Source organism: Acomys minous (assembly GCF_964271855.1).
Source record: "Acomys minous genome assembly, chromosome: 4".
NCBI classification, from domain to species: domain Eukaryota; kingdom Metazoa; phylum Chordata; class Mammalia; order Rodentia; family Muridae; genus Acomys; species Acomys minous.
In genome coordinates this window covers 26070254-26096661 of record NC_140486.1, presented here as the reverse complement: position 1 = coordinate 26096661, position 26408 = coordinate 26070254, and the positions used below count along the sequence as shown (strand labels likewise).

Genomic DNA, 26408 nt, shown 5'->3' with positions numbered 1-26408 from the left:
GGGGTCTTTTGTTTTGGTCACTTGCAGCTTTTAAGCTCTCAGAGCAGAACCTGACATGTGGCAGAGGCTCTCAGGCAATATGCTGAATAAATGAACGGATGTGTGGTCCGAGTGCACTGAAGACAGGCTTCCCCACCAGCCAGGGCCACAAATAGCAAACGTTCTCTCCAGCAGGGCCTTGTGTGTCCCACCCTAAGTCTCCTAGTAAAGCTATGGCTTCCACTCCTGGCTCACTTGCAGCACCCAGTCTATACAACAGACAGAAGGATCCCACTAAAAATGCAGGTTGGGGTTACAGGGCACATCTACCCTCTGAAGCTCCTCCCTGGGGTGTACGGCTTCTAATGATATCCCTATCTGGCTTCAGGTGCCCACTCTTTCCATTCTGGCCATGTGACCGGAGACTGGGCTTTGTCTGCAACAAATACTTAGGTACCTGCTTCTCTGCAGGTCTTAAGAGTGTTGAGCAGCCCCCTACCCCGCCCCCTGCACCCCGCCTTTTGTTTAAATTTACTCCCGTCTCATCATCTTTCTACCTACTTGGCTATTTTTCATCTTGGCACTTCTGGCCGCCTGACTGTCCCCTCCCTTTTTTTTTTTCGTTAAACTTAGTGTTCATCTTCTAACTAGGACTGTGAACTTCACAGGAAAAGCAACTTTGCTCACTGTAGGATCCCTCAGGACCTGAAACAGTGCCCAGCACTTAGCAGGTGCTTAAAAGTCAACACTTGGTCACAGTGTCCCTGTCCTCATTGCTTGTTCAGGTTTGTGGCAGCGTCCCCCTCCCTTTCCAGCCACCACACTAGATCACTGAGTGGATGGAGGTTTTATGAGCTTAAAAGGCTTGCATCCTGCCTCTCCCGTTCATCATGTGTGAGACGCTGGGGCAGGTGCTTCCCATCTTATTGCCTTCATTGCTCCACCCACAAAACAGGCCTCACTTCAGTGACCGCCTTGCCTGAGGCATGAAGGTCGCTGGTGCTGGTAAAGCCAGCGTGTGGCACAGAGCTCTTTCTAGCCTCTCCTGGGGCCTCTTTCTACTGGGTGACCAAAGGGAGGGGGAAGCTACTACCATTTGCAGCAACCCCACCTCCACTCCAAGGCCTCTACCTCAGTTCTACCCATGTCATCACTACGGTTAGAGTGTTAGCGTCTGGGGGGAAAGGCTCCCAGCACGGCCCTCTTACCCTGTGCAGCCCATTTCTCCGGTAGGCAGGCAGTGAGGCAGATTTGGAGATGAGGGGATCTGAAAAGGAGTCAGAAAGGTTGTCAGCATCTCTGAGCCAAGGTTCCAACCCCCTTGGGGGGCCATCTAGGGGGTAGCCTCAACCTAGTGGGAACTGGGATCCAGGGGATACTAAATTCTCCTGAAGATTTCCAGTCTGCCTGGAAGCCTGCTCCAGCAGAACTCTAGGCCCATCGGAAGCACCCACTTACACACACTGACCGTCACTTATACACATCCACTCTCTTAGGACAGATGTCCGTGTTTTGGCCACAGGCCTTGCGACTGGATTTAAGCTCAGAACCAGCCAGGCAGGCTCCTGCGTGGGTACAAGAGACAGGTTCTCTTTCCTTCTCTTTGGGAGAACCCCAAGTGGAGACCCACAATTTATGATGATGAGTGGATGAACTTATGCTAGGACTCTGTCAATAGAGCTATGGGGAGCTGTGATTGCCTTGGCTCTGTCTTTACAAGACGGAGGGGTGTACGGTGGGACAGGCAGAACATACCACTGTCGGCCAGGTAGTGTGAACGAGGGGCTGCAAGAAAAAAAAAAGCCCAGATCAGTGCTCATGGGTATAGACTGGCGTGGCAACATTTATTGATCACAACAAAACATGGCTTCATGCTCAAAGACTCTGGCTGATGGGAAGGTGAGGTCTCAGTCAGCATCAGTTCCAATTAGTCAGTTTCTTTCTGTTGAATCTAAATACCACCTTTTCTTTCTTTCCTGGTTCTTAGCACCTGGCAGGGAACACATGCTCTGGGAGATTTGTTGCACAGATGTAGCTGGGTTTTGTACTTATGCATGTATGTATATATGGCTTTATATATGTATTTATGTATTGTGCTGGTGATGGAAGACAGGGCCTCACACATGCGAGGCACCATTCTATCTCACTCAGTTACACCCCTGGTCAACAGGTGAGTTTGGAGCAGTCTTGGTGCCCTGTAGAGAGATGTAGAGTCAGAGATGGAAAACAGCGCCCCAAGTGGTTAGACAGGGAAATAATCTCTGTTCTTAGCATATTCTGATGTCAGATAAATTGCTTAATCACCCTTTAGTTGTATCGTTTGTGATATGGGAGTGATAGTGTGCCCTTTGGAGGAACAGTGTGACCAATACATATGTGCTGTATAGTTTTATTTCAACTTGACACAAGCTAGAGACATATGAGAGGAGGGAACCTCAATTGAAAAAAATGCTTCCATAAGAATAGGCTAGGGGCATGTCTGTAGGGCAGTGGTTCTCAGTCTGTGGAATATGACCCCTTTGGGGAGGAGTAGAATGACCCTTTCACAGGGGTTGCATATCAGATATCCTGAATATCAGATATTTACGTTATGATTCATAATGGTATCAAAATTATAGTTATGACGTAGCAATGAAAATAAATTTGTAGTTGGGGGTCACCACTGTATAAAAGGCTGCAGCATTAGGAGGTTTAAGAACCACTGCATTTTGTAGAGCATTTTTTAAAATTAGTGACTGATAGGGGAGGGCCCATCTCACTGTAGGTGGTGGTCCTGGGTCTATAAGAAAGCCATGGGGAGCAAGCCAGTCAGCAGCACCCCTCCATGACTTCTGCATCAGCTCCTGCCCAGGTTCCTGCCCTGTTTGAGTTCCTGTCTTGACTCCCTTCAATGATGGACTGTGATGTAGAAGTGTGAGCCAGATAAACCCTTTCCTCCCCAACTTGCTTTTGGTCATGCTGTTTCATCACAGCGATAGTAACCTTAACTGAGGCAATATGACATAGTATACTAAGATACTTAGCAGTGGCAAGAAGTATGTCTCAGTGGTGGAGAGTATGTACTGCTATTGTAGAGGACCCGAGTTCAGTTCCCAGCACCCACAGCAGGGGCCTCACAAGAAGTAACTTTAATTTCAAATCTAAGGGATCCAATGCCTCTGGCCTCCATAGGCACCTGCACTCAAGTGCACATGTGCATACACACACAGACACACAACAAATAAATCTTTAAAAAGATATTTAGAATGGGTGGTGGTGGTGCATGCCTTTAATCTCAGCACCTGGGAGGCAGAATGCCAGCCTGGTCTATAGAGTGAATTCCAGGGAGACCACAGAGAAATTCTGTCTTGAAAAACCAGTATTTGGGGGCCTGGAGAGATGGCTCAGTGGTTAAGAGCAAGGACTGCTTTTCCAGAGGATCTGGGTTCAATTCCCAGAGCCCACATGGCAGCGCACAACTGTCTATAACTCCAAGATCTGACACTCTCACATGGATATACATGCAAGGTAAACACCAATACACGTAAAATAAACAAATTATTAAAAACTCCCTATATATGTATATATATATACATATTTATATCTCAAGATACACACACACACACACACACACACACACACACACACACTCATAGTCCCTAACCCATATATAACATTTGATAGAACTGGCTTCATTACCATCGCACTCCATTTTCAGTCTCACCAAAATCAAGATTAAGCAAGGTGAACAGGGGAAAGTTCATAGCCATAGGTCCCCTCCAACTCAGGATGCTGGCTTAGTTAATTTACTGGCTTTCTGGTCATGGGAAAGAGGCCTAATGCTATTTCTCTCATCTGTGAAGTGAGTGACACTAGCTTTTCTGCACTGTGTGGATGTCTGCAAAGGCCTGGAGCAGAGGAGTATAACCAGCAATGCCTTCTACCACCTGGAAAGCAATGGCTGGAGATCCAACTTCTCAGCAGGACTGGACTCCACTGGAGTAGGTGAGAAAGGAAGGATGCAGATGGAGCAGGTGAGAAAGGAAGGATGCAGATGGAGCAGGTGAGAAAGGAAGGACACAGATGGAGCAGGTGAGAGAGGAAGGATGCAGATGGTGCAGGTGAGAGAGGAAGGATGCAGATGGAGCAGGTGAGAGAGGAAGGATGCAGATGGAGCAGGCGAGAGAGGAAGGATGCAGATGGAGCAGGCGAGAAAGGAAGGACGCAGATGGAACAGGTGAGAGAGGAAGGACGCAGATGGAGCAGGTGAGAAAGGAAGGATGCAGATGGAGCAGGTGAGAAAGGAAGGATGCAGATGGAGCAGGTGAGAGAGGAAGGACGCAGATGGAACAGGTGAGAGAGGAAGGACGCAGATGGAGCAGGTGAGAGAGGAAGGATGCAGATGGAGCAGGTGAGAAAGGAAGGATGCAGATGGAGCAGGTGTTCTTTCTCCAGGAACAGGAAGGAGCTCCGTGAGAGTCTCAAATTGGAACACTTGACAAAGCCTCAGTTTGCTTACCTCTAAGTGACGAGGGGCTCAGCACTTCAGAAAAGAGGTCCTATATTTTTAATCCATTCAGATGACAATATTACACACACACACACACACACACACACACACACACACACACACACACACACACACACATTTGATGAACTCAACTAGAAGTCATGGCTCCAGACAGCCCCCAAGTGTGGTGTGACTACTCTGTAGAGCATGGTCCCATTTGGTGCCCCATCTAACCCTCTGTATCCCACACCCAGAAGAGGTTCAGAAGGATGACCCAAGAGTCAGGAAAGTGAGAGAGATCCTGGGGCTACCTTCACGACCAGCCTCTCCTGATCCCTTCATTAGCTCAGAAGATTGAATCTGGAAGCTGGCTATGTTCCAACACAATTCCAATGAGAGGCCCGATAGAGAGAGATCCATTTCTATGAACTCAGTGATCCTGGGCTTCTGTACCTCAGATCCCTATGTGTAAGATGTGGGGCTCTGGGAAGCAAAGGCTGTGATTGAGCCTCACAGGGGGACCTGGGCCAAAGCAAGCAGCCAAGAGAGCCAGGGCAGAGCTTACAGCCATTGAGGGACATGTCATAGCCAGTGGTGTGCAGGGCCTCCCGGCTGCTGGTGGAGCTCCGGGGAGGGGTCCAAGGATCCGCGTAGGAGCTTGACCGTGCCTTCATCTCTTCCTTCAGAATCAGCCGGCCAATCCCACTCTGGAGCTGGGGGCGAGGAGCATGCAGTTAGGAGGAGACAATGGGGCAGGAGCAGGAGTGACTGAACCACAAGGCATCTGTTTTAGGCACTCTCCCTGACTCCAGGGCTATGAAGACCCTCAGACACTTAGGCTGTCTCCCGTAGAAAGCGCTGTGTGCTCCTTGTACACCACCTAGGCGTCGCTCCCTGCACGCTGGAGCTTGAGTCCCCTCTCAGGACTTACTAGCACAGCAGAGACACCACGCGACAGTTCTTAGGCTGTACTGTTTAAGGAGCGATGATAAGAAGAGCAGCACAGATACAAGATTTTACAACACTTGTTTTTTTTTTTTATGACTGTAGTTATTTGAGCCATCTAAGCGATTAAGCGGTGTTTAGCAAATTTACAATGCTGTCTAAATCCCATCTCCATGTCATTCATATAAACTTATGTGGGTTTTTACACCCTTTCTATCGTGTTTTCATATGGAGGTATTTATCATTTCTTTTTGTGTATGTATATACATTATACATACGTGTGCACATGAGCACCTGTGTGTGTGCATGCACGTGTGACTGTGTAGAGGTCAGAAGTCAACTCTGGGCTTCTACCTCAGTCATGCTCTACCTTAATTATTTTTATTTCTTGAGGCAGGGTCTTTAGCTGAAAGTTACTGATTCAGATCGACTGGATGGCCAGAGAACTCCAGGGACCTGCCTGCTTCTGTCCCCTCTGTCACCAGCACTGAGTTATAGATGTGCACTGCTCTGCATGGCTTTTACATGGGTCCTGGGATCCGAACTCAGGCCCTCATGATAAACTTTACCAGCTGAGGATTTTTCCTTCATGTCCCCTTTCCTTTTAATGGCTAGCTAATAGCGGATTGTATGGATATACCCCATTGTGTTCATCCATTTGTGAGCCGACGGGCATTTGGGTTGTTCCTACCTCAGGCTACTGTGATGAGCACTGCCATGCACATAGAGTTGTTTGGATGCTTGTTTTCATATCTCGCTATATAGAAATGGGACCGCTGCAATGGGTCCTATGGTAATTTTATGTTTAACTCTTTGAGAAAGCGTTTATCTGTTTTCTAGAAGGGCCAGGCCATTTTGTGTTCTCACTAGCAATATGGCTCTCCACACACACAAACCATTTTGCATGTGAAGCCAGTGCAGAGCAAAAACACCACAAGAGGCTTACTAGAGTGCTTTCTTTTGTTGTGATGTAAAAAAAAAAAGTGCTTTCTTTTTGAGCAGCTGGAATGTAGCCACTGAAGCGACTCTTGCTTGCTACTATCTCTTCTTCAGTTAGGAACAACTGTGCATTTCTTCTGGGATGAGTATAAATTTTGTTTCTGTCACTTTGCAAATGAAAAGAAAAAAAAGAATCTAAACATTTTCTTCTGCTCACCTTGTGCATGCTGCGGTCAAAATCCTCTTCCTCTCCTCCAGATGAGAACCTTCTGGCTCGGGGCACTGTCAAAGGACAGGAGAGATTAACTGTGCTTTCTGCTCTGGCCCCTGGCTCCCTCCCTCCCTCTCTATTTCTGGTGGGCACCCTGACTGCTGCTTTCCAGCCACTGATCCCTGTATATTTTGGTTATGGTTGCCTTCGGGGTCATCCCCTTTCTCTAAATGGAGGCTTCTAAGAAGGCAATGAGGTCACCCCGAGCTTCTTCTGTAAAGCTTTGTTTAGAGAGGAGGTTCTAGTGGGAAAGCCAAATGTCAAATGAAAGTGGGTAGTGATGGAAACTCCACACACAGTAGAAAGGAACATCTTGGGCTGTGTTGTGGGGTGACATGGCATCTGGAGGATTTATACCTCCCATCTTTAAAGCCCAGGATGCTTTTCAAGGGCAGGGATCTGTTTTTTGTTTTTTTTAATTTTTTAAAAATTGTATTTATTTATTATGTGTGCAGTGTCCTGCTTGCACATATACCTGAATGCCAGCAGAGGGTACCAGATCTCATTGTAGATGATTGTGAACCATCACATGGTTGCTGGGAATTGAACTCAGGACCTTTGGAAGAGCAGCCACTGTTCTTAATCTCTGAGCAGTCTCCCCAGCCCCAGAACCTGGTCCTTTGCTCCCCAGTGTTTCCCTAGGGTCTGGAGCTGCACCTAACACCTGCTGTGGAGGGAATAAGAACCTCAGTTCTATCCCCTCCCAGAATTCTCAATGAAATGATCGTGTGACGGAGTGGGTGACTGTCCCTCCTGCAGATGGCAGGGCTCTGGCCTTTGGCCCTATGGTAACACTACCTTTGGGGGACCCATGGTAGGTCCAGTACTCGGACTCTGAAGCATAGTAGGGGTCTGGCGAGTAGGCTGGACTGTACTTGGAAGCCTGGCTGATGTCTTCACTTGTTTTGCTCTTGGTTGCTGTGGACAAATCACCTGCAAAGGACCCAAGGACAGCACTTCAAGAAGGTAGAGTGTCTCAGCTCGGAACCTGCGTTATATGCCTCTGTCCCGCTCCAGCTCCTGGAGGCAAGGCTACTTAAGATTAGAGGTCTCTGGTGGGAGAGCCTGGGGCATGAAAACTGGGGCTGGAGAAGCCCTGGGCTAGCTCACCCACCTCCCATTTTACGTTTGAAGAAAGGGCTTGATCAAGACCATGCAGCTAGTTTGTATCAGAACTGACTAGACTAGGGCTTCTTCCAGAACATTCCATAGATTCTCATGGTGTACATAAAAACCATATCCTCAAAAAGCCTGAAGTTTCCCAGAGGTCTAGCCCTTTCCTTCCTGACATCTTTGAAGCCTGCTTTGTCACGGCTTTGAACCACATCGAGGAAGGAATCGACAGGCAGGGCCAAGATGCTTGCTGAGTTAGGTCAGCTGTCCCCATGGCCTATTTGAGGAGGCTGTGTGTCTTGAAGGGGCCCTGCACAGGGAGTAAGGAATGCAGGGCTCTGGTTACAGCCTTGCCGTTTGATTTGAGCTCTATCCTGGGAAAATCCTCCCTTTGTCTGCCTCAGTTTTCACATCTTTAAGTGCTGGGATTGTGTGATAGCTCAGGCTCTACCGGGCTTCGTGCTTCCATGTGAAGCAATCCTAACAGATGTGACCAACACACTCAACTGCAGATACAGATGTTTATAGGCTGACAGGGCAGAGAGCAGGGCTGGAGAAACCAGCGTGGCTCCCCAACCACTTCTGAGGGAGAGCTACAGGGAGGCTGTAAGGACAAGCCTCTATGTTCAATTGACCAGAGCAGAAGGTTCCAGCATCATGGGCTTTCTTTCAGCCCAGGACTGCACATCACTCACTCTCTTGCTGCTGCACCTGCTCTCCTGATTTGAGTCCTGGATGCTTTCTTTTTGCCTGGTGGCATTTTTGCCTGTTTCTTATGATGCAGCCGCCTTAACCCTGGACTCCCCCTGAGCCTGCTTTGTGCTATTTCCTGGAACCCTCTTGGAGAACCTCACGAGCCCTAAGAAGCATGGCTCTCAGGGAGCCTTTTCTGTATGTAAAGGCAAACTATCCCCATGAGGGGCAGCATCCTTTTTCCTGGCCACCTGCACAGATACAACAGGCTTACAACTCACTGTGGGGCCCCTGCTCCACCAGCTCTGAAAACTGAAGATGTCTCTTTCGTTAAGGATCTTAGCCAGGCATGGTGGTACATATCTGTAACCCCATCAATCAACAGGCTTGTAGGGAACAACCAGGAGTTCAAGGCCAACCTGGGACTGTACAGAGTTTAAGGCAAGCCTCTTTCCTTTCTTTCTTCCTTCCTTCCTTCCTTCCTTTCTTTCTTTTTCTTTCTTTCTTTCTTTGAGACAGTGTTTCTCTGTGTAGCCTTGGCTGTCCTGGAACTCGCTCTGTAGACCAGCCTGACCTGGAACTCATAGAGGTCCCTTGACTCTGGCTCCTGGGTGCTGGGATCAAAAGTGTGTACCACCACTGTCCAGCCTAAGGCAAGCCTCTTAGTGAGACTATGTTCACTCCCAGCCCTGAAAAAGAATTCAGGGTCTTTGCTGCCCAGAGGCATTACTTGCACCTGCGCTGGCCCTTCGGGTTAGCTGGGTCCATAGTACGGGATTGCTCCCACCGCCTCCAAGCTCCAATCCGAGGCTGTGCTTTCCTCGGTTATCTGACTAGAACAGTGAACCAGGGTAGCAGCTGTGTCTGCCTTCTTAAGGGGAAGGCATGATCACTCACACCATAAGAGTTCTGTAGTAAAGGAACAGGAGGAGGTCCCTGCATGGACGACTTTGGTAGCGGATGCAGGTACTGGGTAAAACAGCTAAGAGAAGATTTCTGGGCTGTGGACTCAGCATTTCTACTTTTAAGGGGTCTGGGTCATGGAGGAAGCCAGGGAATCTGCCCCTTTAAAATTAGTTTCCAAGGGACGGATGTCCCACAGGCCACTGTTTTAAAGTACACCAAATAAACAAATTAACGAGGGGGGGAGGTAGGATACTTGTCTAGCATGCACGAGGTCTCTGGGTTTGATCTCCAGCACCAGGGAGACAAAGTCTGAAAGGAGGAAGTGATTTCCTGCTCCTTTCTCATCTATGAGCTTCCATCTGCACTCAGAAAAGCAGGAGAAAAACGTAAAGCAGAGGCCGTGGATTCAGCACAGGGGTCTGTGCAGCCCACACAATCATAGTGAACAGTTGTGAATTATCGACATTCTGAGTGCAGCTCTCATAGGGGTCCAGGCATTTTCCAGGATTGCTCTGATCATGGTATTCAGAGCAGCAAAGAGCAGCCAAGGTAGGTTGGGGAGGTGGTAAGAAAGGATTTCAGGGGCACGAGTAATTTCTTGCTCTTTTGAAATGACATTGACATCCAAAGTCACCATGAGTAATTGGGGGAGGGGCTAGCAAAAAAGGACAATGTGGTCTTGCATGGCCTCGTTCCTGGGAACCTGTGCAGAGCCATCTGCATTGTTGGTTATCACCCCCCCCTCCTTGTTTGGCCAAGCTCTATCTGCCTCTGACCATACCATGCCGTTTGTAGATCGGGGGTTTTCGGTAGATGTTACTTTCTCCAGCTGTCAGAGACCAGGAAGGGACAGTGGGGAGGGGAGAGAGAGAGAGAGAGAGACAGGGGAGGAGACAGCACTTGGTCAGTTGATCTGAGAAGAGAGAGCCAGTCAGCAACTTTTTCCAAGAGGCCACCATCTTCCCCCTGGCAGGCTTCCTATTCCAAAGCTGAGCTTTTACTCTCACCCAACAGGTTCCAGGGAAGGCAGGGGAGAGGGCGATGCAATACAAATGGTACCAAGGAAGGGGATGCGGGCTAAGTGCTGGGCATGCAGGAGGTGGGAGAGTGCTAAGCAGGGCGTGGCGAAGGAAGTGTTCACTGCTTCTGCCCTTAGTGGCTACACCTCATTCTATGCAAAAGTCCTCAGGAAGCTGCAGGGCTTCAGCCTTGGCTGCATTGCCTTCCCCCCAGAGATATGCTGGGCCCCTCAAGAGCCATTGGTGTAGGTGAACCAACAGGGTCAGCAAGTGAGGAGGTAGTGAATGGGGGTTGCAAAGTTGGGAGACAGGGTCTAGACCTGGCTCTACTGTAACCCAGTGTGCTGGTTAGTTTTTTGTCAACTTGATGATGCCAGATAGCATCATCTGGGAAGAAGGAGCCTCAGCTGAGATACTGGCTCCTTCAGACTAGCCTGTGGGCAAGTTTTGCGGGTGGCGGCAGTGTGTGTGTGTGTGTGTGTGTGTGCTTTTCTTGATGAATGATTGATGTTGGAGGACCCAGTCCATCGTAGGAAATGCCACCCCTGGGCAAGTGATACTATATTGTATTAAAAAGAATAAAGTAAGCTGGGCAAGCGGGGAGAGCAGGCTAGTAAGCAGCATTCCTCCATGGTCTCTGCTTCAGTTTCTGCCTTGAGTTCCTGCCTGGTTTTCCTCAATGACTGACTATAACATGTAAGTAAAAAACAAAACAAAACAAAACAAAACAAAACAAAACAAAACAAAACCCTTTTCTCTCCTTAGTTGTTTTTGGTCATGGGCTTTATCACAGCGATAGTAAGCAAAGCAGGACATCCAAGGTGGAATCCCCTACAAGGGCACACCTACAAGGACATGCAGCCCCTGACTTCCTCTTGCCTCCTCTAGGCACAGTGACTTTGTTTCTGCTGCTCCCATTGCCTGGCATGCTTCTCCTAGGTCTGTCACAGCTCTAACATTAGTGTCACCTTCTCCAAGAAATCTTTTTCTGCCCACCTCACCTAGCACAACCTCCCCTACTCTAGCCACTCATGCACGATGCTCTGGACTTTTTGTTTTTTGTTTTTTGTTTTTTTTGTTTATAGTAGCTATTATCATCTTTAATTACCCTTTTACTTTTTTTTTTTAAACTAATGTACCGTTTCTAGCCACACATTACGAGTATCACACCAACGGCTTGAGTGATTGGGTAGATTCTTTCCATACATTTAAGTGTCCTCAATATGAAGGTGTGATCTGGGCTGAAGTGAGCCAAATTGTAGCCTCAGGGTCCAGAATACTACCTGACTGCCCAGAGAAGCCAAGAGATGGGTTTCAGACCACCAGTTTACAGGTGGTAGCATCATGGCTCAAGCCAAAATATCAGGAGGCAAGCACTCTTCACCATGTTGCCTTTATTCAGTCCATCAGCTATATAAAAGGCCAACACTTGGGCATTTCATGTGATCACCCTGAGCCTTCTCTCCTCTGGCCTTTCCTCATGGTCCTGATCAAGGTTGGTTGTATGGAGAGGGTAGACCAAAGCCCATAGGCATATTGGAGCTGGAAGGTGTGGGTGATTGGTTAAGAAACCCCCTCACCCCCAACCCTGGACTTCTCCTCGATGCCTGTGCAGCATCAAGCAAGTGGCTCAGGCATCCAGCACCCCCGTGGAGCATGCACTCATGCTGGGAACGGCCCGGCTGGCAGCGCCTACCTGGGATGTGAAAGTGCTTGGGAGCCTGGTAAGAGGTTGGAGTGGAGGACCTCACATCTAACTGGCTATGGTATGGAGAGCTCCGGCCACTCTCAGGCCCTGGAGCATGCAGGCAGGTGGTCCCCAGAGAGAACAGAAGCATAGGAAAAACAGGCATTAAACACAGTGGCACTGAAGGAAGCGGAGAGGTGATGGCAGCAGCGGTGCTGGATGGGCTGGATGCCCCAGTGTGCTCAGCTCCAGAGTGGAAGCAGCTTGTGCTGTCATGCACCACGTCAGCTGAAACAAGCTTGGTCTGTTCCTTCATCTGACCCCCACCCTGCCAAATCTGATTCTTCTAAGATAGATATCTTTACCTGCTTATCCTCCCACCTCACCCTGCTTGGGTTCCTCCCTCAGTTTCCCCTTTTCTCCAGTCAAACATTTGTTACTCCCCTCACCGCAGGGTGACTATATATACTTTAACTGGCTGAGTGGGGCTAGGACCCTCAGGTGAGGACCACACCCCAACCTTGATGCTATTTGTTTCTTCCTGAGGATGCTTGAGCTAAGGATGAGATAGAAGAGTCTTCCTCTAACTAGGGTCACTGGACTGCCTGACACTCCCTTGCACATTCCTGCTGCTTCTCAGTGTCACCTACCCATCTCAGGGGCTCAGTCAGGCCCACTAGTCACCTGAGTGGCCATAGGCTTCTAGAAAGCCATGCCGCTATCGGAAGTATATATTGCCCCTGCAGCCCAGAGGCACTAATTGACCCCATTGTCCTGACTCTTCATCACTTTTTGGGGCCTCCCTTGCCTTACCTGAACGGTAGTAGTGATGAGGTGAGCGGGAGAAGGTGGGAGACATGCCTTGGCGGCTGTAGGTGGGGGAATCGATGTAGCCTGGACTGGAGGCACGTCTCTGCCGGAGGTCCAGGTTCTCATAGATGTCCTGGGGGAGGAGCGGGGCTGTGAGTGAGGCCCATAGTGGAAGGCTTTTTTAGCACTCAGATAGGGGCATGCAATGGAGTCTGGGATTCTAGGGGCTCAGTGGCCCCTAGGTGTGTGTGACTGACACACACACACACACACACACACACACACACACACACACACACACACACACACACTGAAGAGGATGGGAGAGAGTTTGTAGGCCTTCGTTCACTACTCCCAGCCCTTGGCTAGAACCCATGGCAGTCCCTGGAGTCTGACTAGAGATTCCAGAGACACAAACGAGTCTGATAGACACATGAGGTTCTTTCCCAGCCATTCCCATCCTTCAGGTCCCTGTGGTTCAGGGGAGGGGGAGGGGTGGCCAGGGATCCATTCTTGGTTATCATAAAGTTATATATATATATATATATATATATATATATATATATATATTTTTTTTTTTTTTTTTTTTTAATTTTTTGAGACAGGGTTTCTCTGTGTAGCCTTGGCTGTCCTGGACTCACTTTGTAGACCAGGCTGGCCTCGAACTCACAGAGATCTGCCTGCCTCTGCCTCCCGAGTACTGGGATTACAGGTGTGCACCATCACTGCCTGGCCCACTTTTCATATAGTTTTTTTTTTAACCTTTTATATATCAGACTAATTACCTGGGAGTAAGGAGATAATGTTCCCAGTGACTTTAGAAGCGAAGAATTTGAAGGCAGCCATGAAGGGAGCGAAGGGAGAGAGAGAGGAGGGCAAGAAGAAGAGACAGAACATGGTTAAATGGTGATAAGCAGAGCGAGCTTGCAGCCCTCTGGAGGGTACCCTCCCCCAGACAGCACCTCACTTGGAATTCTGGGATGTCAGAACTGCTGGAAAGTGGTAGGAAATCTTGTGATGATGACCCTGCCCCCTTTCTAAAGTGAGGGCTCAGGGCCAGGCTGGGCCTCTCAGGGAATGGCTAGTCTTGTGAGCTCCCAGCTGTTTTTCTCAATCCTCCCCTGTCTCTCTCCTGCTTCACCTCTCCATTGTGGTCCATGGAGACAAATCCCAGGAGTCAGTATCCAAATTTAGGGCCAAGCAAAGACCAGGCCACTGCTGTAAGTTGGAAGGCTGGCATGGTGAGAGATAGCAAGCTGGAGACGCCAGCTGGAGAGCCAGTCTGCTGCTTTCAGCTTTAACCAGAGTCATGTTGGAATGTCAACCCAACGTTGGCCAGATTCTTAATTTCTAAGACAAGTAAGAAATGCAGATTCTTATGTGAACCCTCCAAACATTTACATGGCAACAGCTAATTTACATTTCTGAATGACGCCTTGTGAGTGAACTAAAACCATCTGGGAGCTGGCTCTGACCCAAGGGTCCTGGTCTACAGAGTTTCAGAATTGGAGTCTGCAAATACTTGACCTTCTTTTCTAGGCCTTCTTTTCTAGTTCTTAGGAGCCAGAACTCAGAGATTCTCAGCACCGGACTCTTCAACCAAATGGAACCCAACCCCTGTTGGTTGCCCTGTTGCTGCCCAAGGACACAAGCTAATGAGTGGTAGAGCTGGGACAGGTTCTTGGAAACCTGCTGCTTAGGCCAGGACTGAATTATGTAGCTCAAGGGCCTAGTATGGGGTGAGAGATCTCTTAGAACATGGCTAGTCAGTGTCTACCCTGTGATAATTATCCTGCCTTCTCCAGAGAACCCTCCCTTACCTATAAACATATAATGGTTTCTGCATACACCTGATGTTGCCTTTTTATAAATGTGTGTCCTGTTCTGAGCACAAGGTTTTTATTTTATTTTTATTTTTATTTTTTGTTTTTTTGAGATAGGGTCTCTCTGTGTTAGCCTTGGCTGTCCTGGACTTGCTTTGTAGACCAGGCTGACCTCGAACTCACAGCGATCTGCCCGCCTCTACCTCCCGAGTGCTGAGATTAAAGGCATGTGCCACCATGTCTGGCCCTGAGCACAAGGTTTTAACTAAGGTTTAATATGGGGAGAGCATGCCTAATCAGAGTTTAGGAACTTCACTGCCTTTTGAGCCTGGTATAGTATCAGAGACATGGGCTTGAGTATTAGCAAGGTTTCTCGGCTGTAAGAAAAGCAGCCGCTTCCGAGTAATGAATACCTCAAGGCTCTCAGCTTGCATGCTGGTTCAGCAGTGTGTGGTGGGGACTGGGAAGAATGGAAAGCCTAGTCCTGTCGACAGGTTATGCTGCACTCACCGCTAACTGATGGACATACACGTTTAATGTCTTATTGAAGCCAAGATTTTTGGATGGAAGTGCTTGGTTTTTACAAGTTGGCTATAAATTCCAGGTTAGAAGGGTCTCGGGGCAGGGCGGGGGGATCCAATACTGTTGTGGTTAAGCTGTCCATAATGAAGGCTGGGGACCCCAGCAGGACTCTCTCAAGAGTCCCAGAGAGGGCAAGATGCTATACCTCTCCATAACCGCATCTCTCCAGCATCTCGTCGGAGGTGTATCTGGAATGAGGCTCGTAGGAAATGAGGTCGGGGCGTTGCACCTCGTAGATGGACTTAACCTTGGGGAGAGCTGCCAGGTCTTTGTAATTAAGGATCTCATTATCCACTTTAGCCTGGGGAAGAGGGAGATGGACAGGAAAGAAGAAAAGATAAGAGGGAAAAGAGGAAAGAGAGAGGAGGAAACAAAAGCGAGGGCTTCTCTAGTTTCTACTAAGAACAACTATTAGGCACGAGGGGGAAGAGCTGTAGATGTTAGGGCAAGAATGCTCCCCGGAGGTGACCTGTTGAAGACTGTTGCTTGTGAGGCCCCAGGCTTTACCAGAAATACCTCCCCTGAAAGCCACGATGCCTCTCTGAAGGACATATTGGAATTATCTCCTAGATGTGGAAACAGGCACAAACATCCCATAACTGGTGTCCCAGACTGCAGTCTGAACTCCATTCCTGGATTCTGACTGCTGCCAACCACACTATGGTAGGACACCCCTAGGTGTAGCCATCCTGACAACTCCTTTCTGGGGACCAGCTTATGCTTGATAGTAACGCCTTCACAGTACAGTTCCCCAAACTAAGCGCACCGATCCTGCTGTGACTCGTGCTGTTCTCCATGCCAGGGGCCCGGTTCCTCTCATGTTCTTGTTGGGAAAATCTGCAACGAGCACAGCCCGTAGTCATGGTAACTTGTCTTGTCCTGGGAATGTAGCTCAACAGTGTGCTGGTGCAACAGTTGTCTGGCATGTACAAAGCTGGGAAGTTAATCCCAGCACCATAAAAAATGAAAGAAAAAAGTAACTTGCTTTCTGAGGCAGTCATATGGCAACACTGACCAATATTGAAGGTGGAGCAATAACTCTTGTTTTCACTTGTCCAGGGGAAGAAAGGACAGGAAATAGTGCCATGGATGGCCATAAATCGGGGTCAAAGAAGAAGCCGGATGTGAGTCTGGATGATCTTGCCAAGGTGTCAAAACCCACCTGGGTTGAGGACTATGTGTGGAGCCTCTCTCCTTGGGGGTGTGTTCTTTGTTGTCCAACACCCCCACATTCTTGGCCTTGTCTGCTTTGTTTGCCCTGTGGTCAGCCATGTTGCTTATCTCACTGCTCCCTGGCTCTGCCTCCCACTGCACTTGGCTTTCTTCTGTTATCTCCTCCCTTCTGTTATTCAGCATTTCCTCCTCTGGGATGCCTTTTCTCAACTGGCTCCGGATGGTCAGGTTTCTTCCATCGTTTGGTAGTATAGTAAGGGTGCATGGTGCTTTTTCTTCCTGCTACTTGTCATGTCATAGCTGCTTATCCACGGCCTGTATGTCCAAGGCCATGAGGTACCAGATCTGCCCATCAGCATCTCCCCAGCACAGAGCACAGTGCTTATCACAGACAGAAAGCTCAGCATACACTGAATACATTACATGACCATGGGACCCCTGAACACATGAAACTCTTGTCACTTCTGCCTGTGTGAATGGATCTGAAGTTGAGGTCTGCTTTTTTTCCCCCTGGGCTTTTCACATGTTTAGAAAGGTCTTCTTTAGCTTCCCATCTTCCTGTTTAGCTGCATTTTGGACAATTCTTCTCCCTTCTGCCTCTCTATTGCACACCACTCCCTACATACCAACACCATCCTACCTCTACCTGCCACTCTGACCCCCAGCTGCTCTCTTGCCTGGTGGCAGTTAAGGAATGGGAAAGGAAGCACCTGGAGCTGGTTTTAGAATGCAGAAAAGGTTTCTCTCATCATTATACTTTTTCATGTTCCTTGAACTCTAAACTATCCCCATGGTTCTTGGTTTACTACATTGTGTGTCCGAGAACAAGGCCCACGCCTTCCCGATGCCTTGCTGTGACCTCAAGATCTGGCATGCCACTTAGAACCAGACAGGAACCACCTAACCCAAAAACATCTCAGGTGCTAAGGTCAGGGATAGGCAAAGCCCCATAGCTGCTAGGAAGTGATACATACGCAGATGACTCGGTTAGGTGACCCAATGCTGGATCCAGGCGGTGAGATGGAAGTTTCAGATGTCCGTCTATGCTGTGGGAAAGATGAAGACACAGGCATGAGAAACAGAAGTTCAGGCTTAGTGGGTGAGAATGCAGCCCTTAGGGCACTTCAGCAACACTGTTAAAGTACTCTGGCTACCTCTGTCCTCTGTCCTCTGCCCCTTTGACCAATATCTCTGTGCAAATAAGATCCAGCATGCCCAGGACTTCAGGGTGCTAGACAGGCTCTGAATTTATTGTCTAGGTATATCCTGTAGGTAGCATTTTAAACAGAGCTGTTCATAAAACTTCATTTTGAAACATCTCAGCCAATAATGTGTTTAGTTTAAATGAATAAAGCTGCATAGTGTTCATCTCTCCATAGCTTAGTAAACAATGGCGAAGCAAAGGGAAGCTCACGTGCTTGTGCCATATGCTGATTCTTTGCAGTGGACTCTTGGCAAACTGACATCAACTTAAATGAAAACCCTGAAACCGCTGCCTCTGCCCTGTGGCCAGGATGGATTACCAGCATGCTCTCCCAACCGCCCCCCACCCCTGCCACATTGGTGTGATGCCCTCTCCGTGCATCTCAGAGTGTGGCAGCAGGTGGTGATGGGACAGTCAAGATTGAATCAAGGACTACTGGGAAATATGTGTGAGTTTAGAGAGCTCAGATGTGCAAAATGAAATGGTCGTGCCTCAGGATTGCTCACTTTCCTCCCACATCCATCTCACAGGCACTACAGAATGGCTTTTACCAAACCGTGAGTGAATGAGAAACTGAAGGTGGGTCTGGGAAAGTAAATGAAGTTGGGACATCTAGTGACACGTCATACAGCGATGAAGTGGGATGTTTCATTTCAAGCTTCCTGATTAGCTGGAGGAGGACTCTTGATTTGGTGCTAACACACTTCAAAAGCTATCCCAACAACACTTAATTTCTTCTTTGAATTAAAGAACGTGTCAGCAACACTAGCTAGCACTTTCAAGATTTATTTTTAATAACTACTCCATTATCATTGAATTTATTTTGTTTATAGCCAGCATTACTCTGTTCTACATGGCAACCTCAAGTTTTATTTCAAAATAAATTCAGTTAAGTGAAAAGTAGTTGAGTTGCTTTAAAGGGGAAGAAAAAAAAAAGAAATGGATATTGATACAAAGAGGTGTGACACAGACACAGCAAAAGGCATTAGGGATTTAAAGAAGAACTCAAATTTGGGAAATTCTCCAGAGAGGAGACTGAGAAAAATGACAGGTTGGTCTCTTGTACATTAAATGGGGCAGGCCCCAAAAACAACAGGGTGGGAGAATTCACATATGGATCAAAACAAATAATAAATCCACAGGACCAGTTCTTTCACCAAACTCACATTACAGGGATGAAATGACAGAGGAGAAGAGCTAATTAGCTGACCAGAAATTGTGCATGTGCATTTTTAGTTGAGAAGATTCTAGCAAGTGCCAGAAGAGACCCTTTAGGGGTCATGTTGACATCAGGCATGAGAATATGAAGGCATGTTAGGGCTCAAGTGCTGCCACTGCTCCTTTGAGGTACTCCCTGCCCCCAACCCTCCCAATCCCCCCTGCTCCAACCCATATCTCAGGAGCCTCTCTGCAGCAAGAAGAAGTGGTGGGAGTCTGGGTGAACCCACCCCTCCTGGCAGTAGCAGAGATTTAGGTTTACAGGCTTTCGTGGCATTTGTCAGAGCACAGTGATTCAGAGACATCAGGGCCTCAGCTGGTCTGCTGTGAGCCTGGAGACAATATTCTGCTTTGGCCTGGCTGCATCACTGCTGTCAAATCTCCCTCTTCAGACTTGATTTTTCTCACAGGCAAGGTAGAGATACAGTTTCTTGCCTCGTCTGCCTCAGGAGGTTAGAGGAATCCAGCCAGAGAGGCGTTAGGAAGACATTCTGCAAACTGTCAATTACTGAGATGATAGTAGCTATACACTTATTAATAAATGACCATAGGCTAAGGAAAAACCATGGTGTAAGTGCCTCAGATTGGCTGCCATCTTGGCCAGCATTGGCACTGTTATAATTTCACCTGCTCTAGACACACTTAAAAATCTCCTACGCATAAAGTATTTTTTGTTTTGTTTTCAAGGTTATTTCATATATAAGATCTTTTTTCCCCCAAGATAAGGTTTCTCTGTGTAGCTTTGGCTGTCTTGGACTCACTTTGTAGACCAGACTGGCCTCGAACTCAGAGATCCTCCTGCCTCTGCCTCCCGACTGCTGGGATTAAAGGCGTGCACCACCACCGCCCGGCTTCATATACAAGATCTTAATCCACCCCAAGTCCCATGAACCAGCTCTTCTGATTAAGGCGCCCACAGAAATGGGCAGCCATTTGGGAGCTGGTACACTTTGTGCTGAAGTATACACCCCTTTCCCAACCTGTGGTGAAAGGTGGCACGGAGGACCGTGCCTCTTACCTTGAGCTTCTTCTCTGCCCTGGCTGCCTGCTTGCAGATCGGGTGCCAAACCTCAGAACCTAAGAGGCCAGGAGAACGACAAAGACTCAGACCTCTCAAAGCTACCAATGACCAGAGTCCCCACTTCACCTCAGTTTATCTTTGACAGCATCTGTCCCCTCACACACAGGGAGGAGTCCTTTCTCTCTCCTGGTTTTCTTACCTCCTAATTGTCTCGGAGAGAACAATCTGACAACGCATACCATATTTTTTGGACTATAAGACGCACCTGACCATAAGACGCACCAAGTTTTTAGAGCAGTAAAACAAGAAAAACAGTAAAAACAGCAATCGGACCATAAGGTACACACTGACTTAGCCCCCACTTTTTTGGGAAAAAGTATGTCTTATGGTCCGAAAAATCGATGTACCTTTTCAGGTGTCTACATCCTAACTTACTCTTCACAGGTCACATGGTGTCCTCTGGTGAACTTTCTTACCTGTCAACTGGAGGTGACTTTTTCCCCTTCTGGGCTCCATCGTTCTCTGAGGTCTCTCCCCACACACAGCCTTAAGTCATGTTAGCTTGTGAATTTGCTACCCTAAGTACTTTAGCAGCACCTTCTAGGAAGGAACTGAGCTTTAGCCATGGTTCTGTCTCCTACAGCATCTGCACAGAGTTTGCCTTTAGTGGAGGTCCATGAGTTTGCAGGGCGAATAGACGAACAGGCGGTGAGTGACACAGAGCAGGTGGCCAATAAATATTTGTTGAATGGATGAATGGCAGTGGGGGTGAAAGAAAATGAGAAACCATGGTTAACCTCAGCTTTCCTTTCTCTTCAGAGACTTAAGATAGAACCAGGACTTATGGCAGCTATTTCATTTAAGGGGAGAAGGTGTCATAGTGTATATTCTGCTTGGGAGCATTGCCTTTGACCTAATAATTCCTCAGAGGCTCCAGACCCTTCAAATATAGTACACGAGAGTTGCTAATGGCTACATTTTTTATAATGGGTGGGGGTCCAGTTGGCTGGCTCCAAACCTAAGAGGCCAATTTGGAAAGGCACGAACAACAGGTGTTTGGTCACATGCTGTGAAGCCTCAACTATTGCACATTCCCCAAAGAAGGGACAGGTGTCCTGGATTAGAAGGGAAAAAAATAGGAACATATTATCCCTCTGGAGCCATTCCTCGGGTAACCAGCCTTAAAAGGAAGGGAGCCAGCAAATGGCTCTATTCCTGAGCACCCAGATGGCATTTGTTTGTCTGACTTTGTTTCTAGGTTATGCTTTTCCTGATGGTTGTTGCCTGGAGCCCCTGGGACTAGAATATTGGTTAAAGCACAGAGGTTTGGTGTGAAGTCAAATAACCAGACCCAGAGAAGAGGAGAGAGGACCAGCTCCAAATATGGAATCCAAAGTTTTTTTCCCTCTATTCAGGCCCTGGTAGATCCTCTCTCTCTGTTTCTTCATCTGAGTAAACATTCAGATAATGCTTGAATGGTCTTAGATGATTTTTATCTCCAAAATTCTTATTCTAGGTCTGGTTATTTATTTATTTATTTATTTGTTTGTTTGTTTGTTTTTATTAAATTTTATTATTCAGATTACATCCTTATTGTTATCTTCCTGTTCCCCCATCCTTCTTTTTGTGAGATAAGAATCCTCACTTTTTTCCCCTGTATTTTCTTTTCTTTTTTTTCCTCCTTTATTAATTTATTCTTGTTACATCTCAATGGTTATCCCCTCCCTTTTTCCCCTGTATTTTCAAGGCAAGTTTCTCTGTGCAGCTCTGGCTGTCCTGGAACTTCCTTTTAGACTAGGCTAGCCTTGAGCTCAGAGATCCACTTGCCTCTGTCTTCCAAATGCTGGGATTAAAGGCATTTGTCAATATAGCCTCACAATGCCCACTTTTTATCTGCTGGTATTCTTGATGTCTTAAATTATTCAAGAGGAGTTTGATTCTGTCTAAAGTAAAGTGCAGTGGTTATCAGAGGCCAGTAGAGGGACTCTGCATCTGAGGCTTGAGCCAGTGATCACAGGGTGTGTCTGCTATCAAGCAAGCTGTGGGTTGTGATCTTTCCTTTTGGGAGTTTAAATTAGCGAGAGCATTTCTGCTTCCTCTCTGACTTGCTCCTGAGTCCACCAGGAGTTGTTTACCACTGTGGCTGTGGCAGGAAACACATGTTCCAGGTCACTGTAGGAAATGCTTGAGGTGGACATGGAGGTCTGATGAGGTCATGTAATTAAATGAAAGACAAATAGGAAAGGTGAAAAGGCAGGAGTCCAGGCTGGGGGAAATGACAGACACGTGTGTGTGTGTGTGTGTGTGTGTGTGTGTGTGTGTGTGTGTGTGTTCAGACTAAATTGTCTCTCTTGCTTGGACTCCGTGACATGACATATCTGATCTGAAGTAAATGGGCCACAAATGGCTACTAACGTTACTCTGCATACATGTTGCATACAAGAAAGCATGTTGATAAATGAATACAGAGTGGGAGAAGAAGAGTCAAAAGAGAGAGGGAAATGTAAGTAGAAATGAAGAGAGGGTAGTTTAGGAGCTGACAGAACATCATATATTGCTGGTACCTAGCAATAAACTCAGATAAAGGTAAAAAAAAGTTAATTTTTTCATGAAGACTTGTATGAAATTATGGTCTCCTAAGCATTTATACTGTTGGTGACCAGATCAACAGAAAGAAGACATTGCCTCAACAGAAAGAAGACACTTAGTGTGCAGGGTAGTTTTGTATCAACTTGACACAGACTGGACACATCTGGGAAGAGAATCTCAATTGAGAGAACGTCTCCAAGGGCTCAGACCGGGCAGGTCTCTAGGGCATTTTCTTGATTGATGATTGATGCAGGAGAACCTAGCCTATTGTGGGTGGTGCCATCCCTGGGTTGGTGATCCTGGGTTCTATAAGAAAGCAGGTTGAGCAAGCCACGGGGAACAAGGCAGTAAGCAGCACCTCTGCCCCTAAATGGCTTCTGCATCAGCTCTTGCCTCCAGGTTCCTTCTCTGCTTGAGTTCCTGCCCTTTACTGCTTTTGATGATGGAATTGTGAGTAAAATGAACCCTTTCCTTCCCAGGTTGCTTTTAGTCATGGTGTTTCACCATAGCAACAGTAATTCTAACCCAGGGAGAACCAGGGAAAAAGGTAATTGTCTCCCTCCTTGCCCCCCATTTAAAGTGCCAACACAATGCCTGGCCCATGTGGATGCCCGGTTGGATCCTACCTTGGTATTTTAGTTACAATGTGAAAGGTACCCAGAGAAGGGTGGTAGCCAGAACAGGGAGGGCACTCAAAATTAGTCCCTAAGGCAGCATCTTCACCCTGGGAAGAGAAGGCTGAAGTATGCCTGTACGCATTTCGGTGCTCTCTGAGGAAGGGGGCTGTCGTTGGATTTACAACAAGAACAGAGGGCAACAATTCCAGAAAAGGAAAACTAACTTTTATAAAAGGGTCTTCTTGTTCAGTTGATAGTGAGATCCCTCCCCCCACGAGTTTTCAAACATACACCGAGTGGGATAAAGCTCAGCTTCAGTACTATGGATGGGATTCATCACATGTCAATCATACTGAGATTTTAAACAACCATCTTGGTCCTTGGAGATCTTGCCTCTACAGTAATAGGTCTCTCCATATACATAAAATAAACATTTGACTTGCCTAATAATTCCAATGAGGAGAGAGAGAGAGAGAGAGAGAGAGAGAGAGGGAGGGAGGGAGGGAGGAGAGGGAGAGAGAGAGAGAGAGAGAGAGAGAGAGAGAGAGAGAGAGAGAGGAGAGAGGGAGAGAGCACCCTATCTATGTATCTTCAGGGACCAAAGAGTCTCAACAAATTTTCAAGGAGTAAGTGAATAGAGAAAAATGGGTTCAGGAGATGATACAGCCTGTAAAGACAATCACCACCAAGCCTGTTGCCTTGAGTCTGATTCCCCAGGACCTATATGGTAGAAGGAGAGAACTGACCTTCACAAGATGTCCTCTGACTGATGATAGCACTGTGTCAAGTCTATATACATACATACACACACACACACACACACACACACACACAAACTACAACGATGACAACGATGATGATAATGTTTAAAAAAGAAAACAAGATATTTGATGTTAGGCCAGCTGGATTTTCTGAGCTGGGCTTGGAGTTTTGGGCAAACAGAACAAGCTAGCCTCTCGGTTTGACAGCTACAGTTCTAGAAGGAGTGTATTTAAGAGCACTCAGTAGGTCGGGCGGCTCTGGGTGTGACCTGTGTGGAGCACATGCCTGATAACCTGGGGCAGACTCCTGAGCCCCCGTGCTGAAATGAACGGCAATTTCTTGGAAGTAGGGCTGAGAATCATATGTCCAACAGCTCTCTGGGTAACTTTATGACTCTAAAGATGAGAACCAGGTGGTTAAATATCATACAACACTCTTAATTTTTAAGACTGCTATGGGAAAGAGAAACCAATGGTCTAAGACAGACCTCGAACATCTTACAAGAATGGGACATGTTTGTTTGGACTCCTGGTTCCACAAGTCACCCTTTCTAACTCCCTGAGATTGTCACCCAGGGCTCCATTCTCCGTGGTTGAAACCTACCACATGATATGGGACCATCAGCTGAGTAGAAGCACAGACCCAAATGCAGCATAGTTCTGAAGTCTGCTTTGATGCTCCGCAGATTCATTGAGACTAGATAGAGCATGCCACAGACCTGCAACACCCGGGGTTGACAGGACACTAGGATCCCACCCACCTCTCTGCTGGGCCTTGCCATTCAGTGTCAGAGCTGATCAAAAAGCTCGCAACAGAGTGAGGGGTAGGGGAGGAGGTATAGGGGTAAGAGGGAGGGAGGGGGCTATGATTGAGATGGAAAGAGAACAACTAAATAAATAAAAATTTAAAAATGTCAGAGTTGGATCTGGTGTCATTGTCTTACAGAATTCCCAGGAGTGATAAATACACAGGTGACCGCAATCAGTCAGTCAGAAGTAGCCAGTCTAAAATTCTGGGCCAGAACGGCATAAACACTTTTGGATCTGAGTGTTTTTAGACACTGTGGGTTGCCATGGTCCTCCCAGTCGCCCTTCTCACAGGTGGCTGAGTTTCAGGTTTCTGATTCTGCAGGGAATTCTGCCTCAACAGGTTCCTTCTTCAGATTGCTCAGAGCAGGGTGAGGTTGCTCTGCACGCTGCCTCCACGGCAGTAGCACTACCTCTGTGCCATGACCAGGCAATGACCTTAGAACTCTATCCACAGCCAGAGAGATGGCTCCGTAGTTAGGAGCACTTGCTGCTCTTTCAGATGACCTGGGTGTGGTTCCCAGAACCCACACCAGGCAGTTCACGGTTGTAACTCAAGCCTCAGGGAATCAGGCGTTTCTGGCCTTTCGAAGACATCTGCACGCAGGTGCATCTACCCACATGCACAGACATTGGACTGGCTGGTTTTGTGTCAAGTTGACACAAGCTAGAGGAAGGAACTTCAGTTGAGGAAATGGCCCCATGACATCCAGTTGTAAGGCACTTTCTCAATTAGTGATCAACCTGGGAGGGCCCAGCCCACTGTGGCTGCACAACATTGTGAGTGGACTGGAAGTTACTTAAGTTTATATTTTAAAATGGTTAATTTGATGTTATGTGAATTTTGATCTCAAGAAAAAGAACAGCCCCCTGCCTCCGGCACCTCATAACCCAGAGGAAGTGGACGGCTTCTGCAGACTACAGAGCACTTCATTCTTCTGTGTCACTGAGCAAGCTCTTCCTTGGCTCTGCCGTGTATACCGATATCACCATTGCTATCATCTTGGGTGTTGTGAAAACATTCCGTTTTGGAGGGAAGTTCTCAATGACAGGAAGTAAACACCTCAATAGCTCCAGGAAGTCCCTAAAACTGATCAGGTTTAACAGCTGTCTCCATCCCCAAGCTTACATAAGTAGTAAGGACTGATGGAAGACACTCTCTCTCCCTCTCTCTCAACAGGGTCTTGTTATGTAGCCCAAGGTGGCCTTGAGTTCATGATATGCTTGCCTCAGCCTTTTAAGTGTTCTTATTGTCTCTTCTTCTCTCCTTTCTTCCGTGTGTGTGTGTGTGTGTGTGTGTGTGTGTGTGTGTGTGTGTGTTACATGTGTGTGCATATGTAGAGGCCAGAAGAGGATATTGCATATATCCTCTTCTGAAGATGTTCTGCCATATTCCCTTGAGACAGACAGCATCTCTCACTAAACCAAGCGCCCACCATTTTAGCTGGGTTGGCAGTGAGCTCTAGGGACCTGTTTGTCTTCACTCCTTTATGCTGAAGTTATGGGCACATGTACCCATGCCTGGCTTTTACATGGGTGCTGGGAATTCAAGCTTAGATCCTCATGCTTGCAAGGCAAGAGTTCTTATCTGCTGAGTCCTCTCCTTGGCTCCTTAACGTGTTCTTAGCGTCATGATGGCAATACTGACACAGTGCATCACTGATGTGTGCATTGCATCCTAGGGCACAGCCACCCCTGACTGTCAGAGGTAGCAGTACCTGGCTGTGCACTGAGCCTGCATCCTGTAGCTGCTCTTCACAGC

The 26408-nt window shown here is 47.5% G+C and overlaps 1 protein-coding gene across 2 annotated transcripts in view; it reads right to left on the bottom strand.

The window, feature by feature from the left end:
- Nucleotides 1-26408, bottom strand: part of ABLIM3 (actin binding LIM protein family member 3) — a 115110-nt gene that overhangs the window by 7938 nt on the left and 80764 nt on the right. The window contains exons 9-20 of one of the 2 annotated variants that reach the window (XM_084780850.1): nucleotides 19870-19928; nucleotides 17404-17475; nucleotides 15402-15557; nucleotides 13637-13666; nucleotides 12855-12984; nucleotides 12051-12149; nucleotides 10117-10164; nucleotides 7422-7556; nucleotides 6570-6634; nucleotides 5034-5181; nucleotides 1735-1764; nucleotides 1188-1246 (exon numbers count right to left, since the gene is read on the bottom strand). In XM_084780850.1, the coding sequence (XP_084636976.1) occupies nucleotides 1188-1246; nucleotides 1735-1764; nucleotides 5034-5181; nucleotides 6570-6634; nucleotides 7422-7556; nucleotides 10117-10164; nucleotides 12051-12149; nucleotides 12855-12984; nucleotides 13637-13666; nucleotides 15402-15557; nucleotides 17404-17475; nucleotides 19870-19928 (1031 nt within the window). The remainder of the gene's footprint in view (nucleotides 1-1187; nucleotides 1247-1734; nucleotides 1765-5033; nucleotides 5182-6569; nucleotides 6635-7421; nucleotides 7557-10116; nucleotides 10165-12050; nucleotides 12150-12854; nucleotides 12985-13636; nucleotides 13667-15401; nucleotides 15558-17403; nucleotides 17476-19869; nucleotides 19929-26408) is intronic. The other variant, XR_014779038.1, reaches the window with a different exon arrangement.